The 11,968-nt window shown below is 40.6% G+C and overlaps 1 protein-coding gene across 1 annotated transcript; it reads left to right on the plus strand.

The window, feature by feature from the left end:
- Positions 1–8,383: 8,383 nt before the first annotated feature.
- MSANTD4 (Myb/SANT DNA binding domain containing 4 with coiled-coils) lies at positions 8,384–11,539 on the plus strand. Its single transcript, XM_032207408.1, has 2 exons — positions 8,384–8,967; positions 10,802–11,539. Exons 1-2 carry the CDS (start codon positions 8,506–8,508, stop codon positions 11,375–11,377), a joined length of 1,038 nt encoding a protein of 345 aa, XP_032063299.1. The 5' UTR covers positions 8,384–8,505; the 3' UTR covers positions 11,378–11,539.
- Positions 11,540–11,968: the final 429 nt, after the last annotated feature.

Below are 11,968 nucleotides of genomic sequence, written 5' to 3' on the forward strand. Positions count from 1 at the left end.
AATGATTAGGTATTTATTTTGACTGAAATGGGCTTCCATACTACTTTATTTTGCTTAAAATTGCTTTAAATAAAAGGGTATAAGCAACTTTAAAATTCAGGTGCAACGCATGCAGCAATAGCATTAATACAAAATGGGGGAGCCCTGGGTTGTCTTATATTCTTACAGAACTTAAAATTTAGCAACCTTCAAACCACTGTGTAGAGAAATTAGAGTTACAGCAATAAAAATTGATACTCCAATCTCCCAAGGCCTTTGCCCAACAACTAGCAAAAGGCATGTACAAGGCACCCTGACAGTGTTCACAATGCTAAAAGCTTATATAGAACAATGAGTTTGCAGACCAAATTTGAGAGATGTAGTTATGTAACCCTGTGCACGATCAGAAGAAAACTGTGTATGTATGTTTGACAGATACAGAAACCTTTAACTCACCTTGGACTTGCACAGTTTGTATGTGAAACAGACTGTACGATATGGCTTTTCTCACTGTGATCAAAAGCAGGGAACCAGACTCTGTACATAATGAAGTTTATAAAAATGCACTACATGTGGAGTTGGTGACTACAAAGCCAGAAAGAAAGCAGACACTGGGCAGAGCTGCAGCTCACGACAAGCCAGTCTGGCACAAACACAGGCAGGCTTCAGGTGCTGAATGATTCTGTGGCAGACTGGTTCTGTGCTACAGTTCATAACCAAAAGTTTCTGCTAATTTGGAAGATTATTTTTCTGCATATTACAGAACTACAACAGACTTGTAGATGTTTGTCAAATTATGACAATCTCAATCTATGAGATGATTTGTCGCAACTGCCAGCAACATACAAAACAACATAGAGATTCTGTGATTATAATTGTATTTTTCTTAGGCTTCAGTGAACTAGATGTAAATTCAAGAGAGTTCACGTGAATGAAGGAGCTCTAAGAACTTTTTGGTGGAGGAAGCTGGTATATACCGATATTTTTTTCACCTTTGATTAATAGTTCTGTAATAGTGGAATAACAATGGGGAAAAAGGAGATCCATTTAAAATTATGAGCACAGCTACCATATGAAAAAGTATGCTTCTTAGCTCAAACTATTTTACTAGGCAGTAATCATGTTTCGTGTTTTTGTGCTTCACAATGAAAGAGGGGTACTTAATGAGTTATAATTAGCTGTAATTATTGTTGCAGATTGGCAGAGGTTCAGACTGGTAATGAATTCCACTCTCTCCACCTATTACACCTGAATCTACATTGAACAAGTTTACAAGATCTTTAGTGCTTGCTTGCATCTTACTTCTGAGCATTGTCAAAATAAAATAGCATAAATTAAAGCCTAGGTCATGCTTGGACTTTGTAATAATACCATAATATGCAGTATAATATATTGCTAATAACATGGCATGGTTTCATTACCCTACTTCGCTATTTTCCTTCTTAAAAATTTTTGGTATTCTGTACACAATGGGCAAGCATAGCAGCAAAACTATCATTTTCTGGAGGCTGACAGAACTTTGTAGTGTTTCTGTGCTTGGTTTGTATAAATATTTCAGGAACACCGCTGGCAGAATTGTGGGCTGAAAGTGTAAAATGGCAACATAAAGTGAGGGTTTCACCACCAGAGCAATGATCCCCAGAAGCCGTGTGAACCAGGTGATAAATAATGAAGCTGTATGAACCAAGTGATAAATAATAAGTTTATTTCTCAGCCCCCTGCCGCGCAGCCTAGCACAGGCCGCGTTACCATGGTGATGGAACGTAGCGAGAGCCAGGCCCCGCCCCCTGCTCCCGGCCCCGCCCTCCGCCTCATTGACCCGGCGAGAAACGCGCCGCCGGAAGCTCATTGAAGAGGAGGCGGGCCTTACCAGATCTTAGCCAATCACCACAAAGCATCCTCAAGACAAGCAGCGGTTGCAGCCAACGGCCGCCCGCGGGCTGCGCGCTGCGGCGGCTCCGCGGGGAGAGCTGCTACAGCGCCCAGCGCGTACCCGGGGCGCATCGGCGCGGCTGGAGGGAAGGGGGGCGGGGCAAAAACGAAGCGATGCTCCTAGCCCGCCAATAGGCGCGCGGGACGGGCTGACAGGCACGCGGCTCGCCCAATGGACGGGCGGCGGGCGTTAAAGGGCCGGCGGCGCGGCGGGGCGAGGTGGGTGCAGGTGAGCGGCGCGCGGGGCTCCCTGGGGAGCGGGGCGGGCGCCTCTGAGGGGCCGCGGGCCCGGGCCGCTTTTGTTACCGCCTCCCCCGGCCTCCCGGAGGGGCTGCCGGCGGGGGAGGCCTTCCCGGCGCGGCTCCGCGCCCCCTGCCCCATGGGAAAGGGGCTGCGGGCCCGGCGGCCTCCCTCAGGACCGGCCTCCGGCGCTCCGCCAGGCGCTTGCCACACGAACGCGGCTCGTCACGGCCCCAGGGAGGGGGGAGGGATCGCGCCTCGGGGCTTCCAGAAAGCCCCGGGCTTCATCATCGCGTGTAGAGCCTCCGAGGAGCTTGAAATTTTAAAATTAAAAAGAAAAAAAAGGAAAAAAAAATAATAATTGGTTCCAGGGTTCCTTCATTTAAAACTTGTTTCTTTAGTCTTGACCTCTGAAAGTTGTAAAAGAAAAAAGCCAAACTATATAGGTATAATAATAATAATTAAAATGAAGGTCAGGTTTATTCTAGAGGGTAATTAAAGCTTAATGCTAACACCAGGCTTTCAGCCCCGGCGACTGTATGGGGTTTGGGGGTTGTTTGGCTAATTCTGGCTGTGGGCTTTTTGTTGTGGCTTTAAACGCCCCGTTTCAGCATGTGCACACAGTGAGGTGTGAGCGAAGGAAACAAAAAGGCAGAATGTGGATGCCTCTGTCGTTCTGCACTCTGCAGTTATTACTGGTCTGTGTATTAATGTTCTGTTCACTTTTGTAATACCTGTTTCATTTCAACACTGACGAGTAGTTTCATTTTCTTTAGTCCCGATATGAGGACCGTCTTAACCTTTGCTTGCTTCTGCCTGACAGGACTGCATCAAGCTCACAGCATCATGCTGCTGTCTTACCTGGGAGCCCTTTGAAAGCTTTCTGTTCTCTCATGATCAACAGCGTTTCTGTTTCTCTGGCCAGCATGTTGCATTTCTACCCAAAAGGTGCAAATATGCAGACAGAATTTTGCATTTGTAGCGAGCCTCGTGCCATGTGATGGGGTGCATGACCAGTCACATAAAGGGCTGTTTGTATCCTATTACTTCCCAGAGATTTCTCTGTCACATAACTGGACTTTTTTCACCTCTGCTCTTATCTTCACATCCTTTTTCTTTGGAAAAAGCTGTAATGTTTTTCCATGTAGAAGTATTGCTGAATTTCCATATTTCAGACTTGTTACGTGTTCTTGCCCCTTAAATACTTTGAGCATGTAACCGTTAATTTTCCAGAATTATAAACTAAGTCCCTGAGCACCATCTAGCAATATCAGAAAGCAGAATATTACAAACCCCAGCCTCAGTAAAGTTAATATTTCTTTTTATTTAATATACCAGAAAGGTAAATAGTCCCCAGTAGAGTTGATCCAAATCTGGATGTTAATATAATGTTAAGACAATACATAAACACCACTTGAATTAATAGGAAAATAAACATCTTTAATAAGGCAATATGTTTTCAGAAAGGAAAGAGAAAAGGTAAGATGTGCTTATCGATTAGTCATGAGTTTTAAAACAGGTAGGCTTTGTAGTTGCTTTCAGGAGCTTCTCCCTTTCTATAGCAAAAAAAAAAAAAGTCTTAAAACTACATAGTAAGGGATTATTACATCAGAGGTTTTCAAGAGTGGAAGGGGAGACTGGGCAGGTGATGCAGAGCACCTGGGTGAGCAGCAGTGAAACTGACCTGTAGTTTTTTAACTCAAAGCCTGACCTTTGTTTTTTAACTCAACCTGATGTGGAGCTAAGAGGAAAACTGAGTTTGTCTGTATCTTCCTTATTCATGTAGAATTATATTTAGAAGATAACGAGGATGGAAAAGTGATTTGAAACACCCCCCACACACACCCCAAGTGATTGTGCCTACTTTCCCCTGCCATGCTAGCACTGAGAAATTTAGCAAGGTCCAGGGTTAAAAAGAAATAACATAAAAGTTTTTGAAATCCTGTGATTCCCAATTAGTGGAATGACCAGAACCTTGGACTTAGCCGGTGCTTGCTTTGAGAGGAAAACAGCTTTGATTTGGTAAGAGTCTAATATTTACTTTTTTTTAAAAAAAAAAAAAAAAAAAAAAAGACAGTTGAGTAGTACTGTAAGAGTTTGATTTATCCAGTACTTTGGATAGTCTGACCCATTGTCCAATAGCTAGTGAAGTACTTGGATGTTTTCTTAGAATCAAGCATGTGAAATTCTGCCAAGTTCAGTAATCCTAAGTAGGGTTTGACCTTAAACAAAGATTCAGTGTCTTGGTAGTGAAAACTCAGAGAAACTGTCTGCTGTAAGAGCTCTGTGTAATACTCCTTACCTGGGAAACAGGCATACAGGCACGCACACACACATGCGCACACGCACAGTTTCTGAAGTAAACATGAAGTACCTGGCAACAAGAGTTTGGCTCAATCTATTTATTTGTCAATCCAGAATACTTCTTGTATAAACAGTGAAACCTCTAAAAGTATTCTTAATTCTTTCTGTGTATTGGCAACTTTTCTGAAGAACTTACCTGCTGAATGGCTTTTTAAACTTTTTGTTTTGTTTTGTTTAATCAACTGAACAAAAAATAGCATGTTACACAAAATAAAGTTAAGAATTTGATAGATAGGTCAAGAAATTCAATTGCCATAATAACAGAAAAGTACTAACATTGCAATTTGAGTTTGAAAAGCACAGTAAGTACCAAATAAATTGACTTACTGCTAGACACAAGTAAATGTGATACTGCTTCCTTGAATGTCCAAGTATCTTTTCATGGCAACCTTATAATAATGAAGGTTAAGGGAATAGCTTAAAGATCAGGTAAAAGGTGTTAGAAATAAAATATGTAATTCTAGCAGATAGAGTGCTGTGTTGTGGTATAAATCTGACTTTAAACTGCAGAAAGTTGTTTGCTTCTTCTTATATTACAAGTTGTGGCAAGCTGAGTGTATACATTACCAACCTAAGAGCTAGTACATTCTCCAATAATTGTCTTTTTTCAAAATGAATCCATTTTATTTTCAGAAAGGCAGGAAGTTGCACTGTATCTTAAACAACAATAGACAGTTTCCAACTTGCGTTTGAGGAGTCAAAAGTGCCAGGTAGCTGCATGGGAGCACCATACAGTGGTCCATGCTGATGCAGGTTTATGTTCTATGAAATCGATTTGTTCTTGGGACTCAGGGCTTGCATACTGGCTAGCTATTAACCACCAGAAATAAATGATTTCACAGTAGGGATGTGATATATGGAGTAATAATTCGTGTCAAGAAGATGGTTGATATTAATAAAGAAGGGGGAGATGTGGGAGTGTGGCCATGGGGGTTGGCAAGCCCCGTGGTTGATGAGAATATCAGACTCTTAACGATGAGGCCATCAGGAATGTAAAAGAGTTTAGAGGGAACAAAGAAGGAGATGCCATGCAGTCTTGGGTTGCTCCTTTTTCCAGCTATAAAAGGCATGGAAGTTGCAGGGTGTTTGCTGTTGCCGGGCAAAGTTGTTTGACCAGTGAAAAGTTGTTTTGAAAAGAACTGCTGTGGAGCGAAGGGTGTAAGAGGGGAGCCTGTCCTCGAGATAAAAAGGCAACACGATATAATGAAGTTACGTCATCAATAAAGAAGCAGAAAGAAGGAATAAAAAGGAACAGGCTAGCAGAACAGGGACCAGGACAGGAACAGGCACATTGATCGCCTCATGAAGATAGGGTCGGCCATACTCAGCAAACTGCTCAGAGAAGCTCGTACAGAAGGTCGCTGGAAATAGGTGCACTGGAGCTGCGAATAATCTCAAGCTGAGAGAAGCGGACCCGCACACACAGCTGCCTCTCGCTGGTAAGCAGTTGCGCATTATGGGGAATCATACGTCCTTAGGAACAAAGACTGTCCTGGTAGCCTTACAGCTTATTCTCCTTATTAACAATCGGACAGTTTATGGGCCTGTAATATGGGACCAAACTGAGGTCAAGGTGTGGGACTCTGCAACTAAAAATGACAAGGTTGCAGTGGGATTGCTTGGCACCTGGCGAGCAGTCTCTGAGGCCTTAAAGAGCCGTGTGGGACCACAGTCAGAAACGTGTGGTTTGCCAGATAGTGAGGGAGCTGCGGGCTCCTTTACTGATCCGACTGCTATGCCATCGGCCCCTCTGCTGCTACTGCCATCAAAGGCTTTTGCTGTTACGCCCCCTGGTGACCTGGACGTGCCTTTTGACCCAGGATACGCTGGGTCAAAAGAGATGGATACGCTTTTCTTCGATCCAGGAAGAATGGGATACATACGTCCCAAAGACCAGTTGCTTGACAACTTAAAGCGAGACATATTGTTCGAACGACTAGCCCTGGAATTCTCCGGTGTTTGTAATCAAGAAAAGGAATAGAAAATGGAGACTGATAAGTCATGGAATATATGGGAGTACTTCAACCAGGCCAACTATGCTCCCCCAGTTATGGACATTAATAGTAATAGACTTACTTAAAGGATTGTTTGTTCTGATTGTACATATATATAGGCGTACGTAAAAGCAATGTTCTGTATATTTAGAGTGTTCAGTGTTTGTGTGCGTGTTGGTAGAGCATGGACTCCCCGTGCACCCAGCGCTGTTTACTTGTCTTTTATAAATATTACTAAATTCAGATTGAATTGAGACTTCATTTGTAACAGGGACAATATTTCAACCAGGAAATTTAGTAAAACAGTTTCCTAAATGCAATATTGGAAGAAAAATGATGCCAGTATGCTTACGTGTTGGGTATGAAAGAATGTTGTTTGATACAGAAAACTCAGAAGATTTTATATGTAAACCACTTATTTACAGTAAATAGTGCATAGAAGATGGAGACTGATCTCTGAATGGTGATGTACCTTACCTCCCAACTGGAAAGCTTTTGTGTGATGTGCTGATGTGTAAGTTTTAACCAACTTCAGGAGAATAACAGGAGAAAAATACTTAGTAATACAAAAATCCTGCATAAAATCCTATATACGAATACTACATACTTAGTAATACAAGAATCCTATAAAAACCTAGGGGTGTAAGTTATTTGAGGATAAAATCCACTAGTCATTAGTCAGTAGCAATCAAATATATAATCTGAGTGGTGTGCTTCTGGAGGATGGAAGGCAAACTAGATCAATAATAAGCATAACATGAAACTGTAAGTATAGTAAATTATTGCCCTGGTGGGTTTGAAGCCTTTTTCTAAAAGTGGTAGGTTAATGTGATTGAAAAGAAAGTTCATGAAGAATCTTAAGATGAATTTAAGATGAATTTACCAAGCAGTCTGAACAGGAATTGTTATTGATTCTCAGTCTTTTTTTTTGTTTTGGTTTTGTTTTTTGATAATGTGGTCTGTGCTATATTCATCACTGCTGTAACAGTCCCGTGTTTCTCCCAGACTTTCTGCTTCCTTTTAGAGCTGTGCATGATGTCAGGTGTGTTACGAGGTTTTAGCCTGCTCCTCAGCATGAGGCATGGGATTAGCTGGAGCTGGGGTAGAGGCACTGAGCTTTGAACCTGTGGTCACACCTGACATGAATTGAGGTGTTCTACAGTGTGAGTACTATGGAGAAGGGCTTTAACATGGGTGTGTAATGACTTATTCCTAAAACTAGTTCCTATTAAAACTGTGTGGCTTTTGTTTGAACAGTTAGTTCAAATAGCTATTTTCTGTTATTCAGCAGGGTTGCTTCAGTTCTTTTTATGATTAAGATAAGTCAGAAGAACCTCTAAAACTTCAACTTCTAACATATCTGCTTTTTTTTTTTTTTTTTTTTTCTTCACAGAAGTAGTTAAAAAATGTCTCAAATTTCATTTGCCTAAACATTTTGGTTTTGAAGTAATGATGTAACAATTTTAGCTTCTTTTGGAAATGACGTTCAAACTGAGATGTATATGTCAAATTTCAGCCTTAAGCATATCCCAACTGGCAAAACTGTAAGAGCTGAAGGAAAATAGCTGTATTTCTATAATGGAAATACCAACTCAACCTTAACGGTTTGTGACATGGATATATTAATGGATTTATAATTCATATGAGTTTAGAGAAGCTTATCTGTAGCTACTTTATATTCAGAGTTTAACAAAATTGTTTTTTTCTATCAGATGAGCAGTCGGTTCAGAATATGCATTCCTTAACTGGTGATTTCGGAGCCAAGTTCATTAAAGGAAAATACACAGTGTGTATCTTTGAGATTTATTTTGTTTGTTCTTTTTTCTCTTAGGAAGCCTGACAAATAGGAAAAATACTACAAAGTGAAGAGAAAAATCACTTCACAAGAACTGAGCTCTGCTTTCATTGCTAAATTTTATTTGTATTACTAGCTGATTAGTGTCAAATAATCCTTGTAGTCTACTGTGGTAAAATTATTAGGTTAAAGCTGGAAAAAATGAAACAATTAAAAAGAAAAAGAAAAAGTAATTTTAGTGTTCAGGAAACTCAAACTCTCCTTAAGGAAATCAGAAAAAGGAGAGAAGTACTCTTTTCAAAACAACTTAATACAACAATTAATGAGATGAAACGGAAGGCTTGGGAGGAAATAGCAGAGTGTGTAAACGCTGTAGGTGAAGGAGAGCAGAGAACGGGGACAGAAGTGAAAAGGAGGTATCTTGACTGGAGAGCACTCATGAAGAGAAAACGCCTGAATGCAAACATCAAGATGGTAGGTGCTGGGTTTCATCTTCCTTCATCTGATCTAGATGACTCTCTCAATGAAGATATGGATGACAAAATGGGATTTGCAAACGAATCTAGTTTTGAATGGCAGAATATCACTGACTTCAGAGAAGCAGGTGGATCTTTAACAGAAATCAAAGTAGAAGAAGAAGAGGAAGATCCACAAAATTTTGAGGTAAGTGACTGGCATGCATTAACTATATGCAATATGACCCCCTTTTCACTTCAGCGTAGGACATTTTTGCTGTGTTTTTTTCATAGCATCTCTTTCTGTCTTGTCTGAACGTGTGAATTAAAGAAATTGTAGAAGCAGGTATGTTTCAGAAAGATGATATTTACATCTAGCAACTTGCAGCGCTATGTAAGGTTGATATTCCTTGATACAAGTATGTATTTGTACGTTTTCCATTTCTGTGTGTCATAGACAAGAATTATTCCAGTCAGTAGAAAGCAAATACACTCTTGAAGGAAACTGGTTATTTTAATAAGTTAAGTTACTGGAATGGATGAAGGGAGAAGAGAAACGCACCTCTTTAACAAATGAAGTATACATTGCCTGTAGGCACGATTGCATAGTGTTTGCATTTCTTAAAATGGACCCACGGGAGTTGAACATGTTACTTGAATAAATCAATCAGCCATTCCTCTGTCAGAACTGTAGTGTGAATTGCATCAAGCAGCTGTGAGTCCTGTGGGCCTGGTTTCTGCTCTTAGTAACACCATGGCTGTCCTGTCTGGGATAGGCAGCCAACGAGACTGAAATTACATATGTCTGCCTGTACAAAGCTGTAGTTCTGTTCTGCCTGTACAAGTGTGTAGTGCTAATTAAAAAAAGGGATACTTCTTTAGATTGGGAACATCTGAGTCTTAACTCCAATGGGATATGTGCTGCCAAAAATCACGAGAAACTGCTAAATGGTAGGGGAACTGCTGCCTGGCAGCTGTCGAAAGGTGTCTGTCTTCTCTAATACTTAAAGAGTGGCAGTGGCTTTCATTGTCTTGTTTTCTGAACCCATAACTTGTTCAGTTTGCCTTCCATTTGCAGTGTACAAATGGGTCACAGTGATCCCTTGTGTACTATGCGTGTGTAGCACATAACTCCTGCAGAATTACAGCCTTTATGCTCCACCAAGAACAGCGGTGCTAACCCCCTCATCATCTGCATCATAAGTGTTTTTCCAGCAAACACGACAACATAAACTTGGTTGAACAAGCCCTGTTTATTGACCTGCTTAATGCAGTTTGATGGGTTAGGAGCATGTGAAAAATGTCAGATGGTTTTAAATACTGTACAGTGTTAAATGTTTTTAGAAATTAAATCCTTGTGTTAATGAGGGCTGGGTTAGCTTACATACCACGTAGTTCGTGGATCCAGCTGCTCTGATAGATAATTAGTCACAACAAATTCCCAATGGCTTAAGTAAATGTCACTGAGCTATATGAAAAGTAAGAACAACATAGGCTTTCTAGATCCAGTTTTCTTTTCTGTCAGTGGTTCTGAATACTCTAATATCTCTCATGCAGTGTTTCCTATGCTGCTCTTGCATGTCCACAGACAGATCTTCCATTTTTCATGGCTAAGTATTAATTTATAGGTCAAGTGTGTTTCTCTACCTGTGTAAATGGGGAAAAAAAATATTATTTTTTTTATATAACGTGGTTATTTTGTAGAATCTAAGTTAAATATTTCTGGAGTATTTTTAAGGTGGAGAGAGAGACAGAGATCAGGGTGACAAAGCACTGGCTCAGGTTGTCCAGAGAGATTGTGGAGTCTCCTTCTCTAGAGATACTCAGAACCCTTCTGGATGTCATCCTGTGCAGCGTGCTCTAGGTGATCCTGCTTTGCAGGTCAATTGGACCAGATAATATCCAGAGGTCCCTTCCAACCTCAACCATTCTGAGATCCTGTGAAAAATACAGTATCTGTTATTTTCAATGAAGTTGTATGCAACATTATTCTAACATAGAAACTGAAATGTAATTCTTGTGTATTGCATTCGTCTCCGCAGTTTCCTATTGAGGAAGAAGAAGAAATTTTGTCATCAGTTTTGCCTGATTCGAAAAAAGAAAATGACCTACCAGATTTCACCCACATTGAAGAGTTTGGAAATCTGAGCTCTGCTCAAGCTAGGTTAGCCTATGAAGATTCTCACTTGCTTATAAATCTGGAGAAGCAGAAGGTGGAGCTGGAGAAGCAGCGACTAGACATAGAAGCTGAAAGATTGCAAGTGGAGAAGGAGCGCCTGCAAATTGAAAAAGAACGTTTGCGGCATGTTGACTTGGAGCATGAGAGACTTCAGCTTGAAAAGGAGCGACTTCAGATCGAGCGGGAGAAACTGAGGCTAGAGACTCTGCATGCTGAAAAACCTGCCCTGGAAAATGACCTGACCCAAACGGAAAAGCCTGTTGTGCAGCCTCTGGATCTAGAAACTGAAAAGTTAAAACTTGAGAAAGAACGTTTGCAGTTAGAGAAAGAGAGGCTTCAGTTCTTAAAATTTGAGTCAGAGAAGCTGCAGATTGAGAAGGAACGCTTGCAAGTGGAAAAAGAACGTCTGCGAATTCAGAGAGAGGGTCACCTGCAGTGAACTTCTCAACCAAGTCAGTACTAGCGATTTGATGTTTGTAAAATAGAGGTAGTTCTTTTCCTAATACTGAAACTGTCCTAGAGGTTTAATGTTATTCCGTTCAGAGTTGAATGTTGATGTTAAACTTAAAAAAGAAAAAAAAAAAAAAAGATGGGGGGGGGAAAAAGAATGGTGCTCAATAAGTCAGTGTGCCTACATAAATAAGCTTACGTGTGAAGTTGCGTTTCAGTGTATGAAAACTAAATGTTATGTTCTCTTGTCTTCAGTATTGTGTTGTATTAGTTTGGTGTCCTTGTTTCACAGACACAATTGAGAAGATTGACTGTTGTACTTTTTTTTTTAATGCAGTAACAGTAAGGGAGCATCAGAATAAATCAGCATATGTTCTGAGGGCATGGTGCTGAAGATAGCCCACACAGTAAATAGGTATAATTAGGCAGAACATAACACAGAGTCATGTGATTGATTCATTAAATTTGATTTCCTCTTTTTGTTTTTTTCTACTTCTCCAGCTGAAAGAGGAGTTCAGCAATTGTCTAAAAGTTAAAGAAGTATAGGCTAAATCCACTACAGTGGTGTTCACTGTTGTTT

The sequence above is a fragment of the Aythya fuligula genome, chromosome 1, assembly GCF_009819795.1.
Source record: "Aythya fuligula isolate bAytFul2 chromosome 1, bAytFul2.pri, whole genome shotgun sequence".
Taxonomy (NCBI): domain Eukaryota; kingdom Metazoa; phylum Chordata; class Aves; order Anseriformes; family Anatidae; genus Aythya; species Aythya fuligula.

Coding starts and splice junctions, on each gene's coding strand:
- MSANTD4 (XM_032207408.1), top strand. CDS start 8,506: ATGAAACAATTAAAAAGAAAAAGAAAAAGTAATTTTAGTGTTCAGGAA. Junction 8,968..10,801: donor AAGATCCACAAAATTTTGAG/GTAAGTGACTGG, acceptor TCGTCTCCGCAG/TTTCCTATTGAGGAAGAAGA.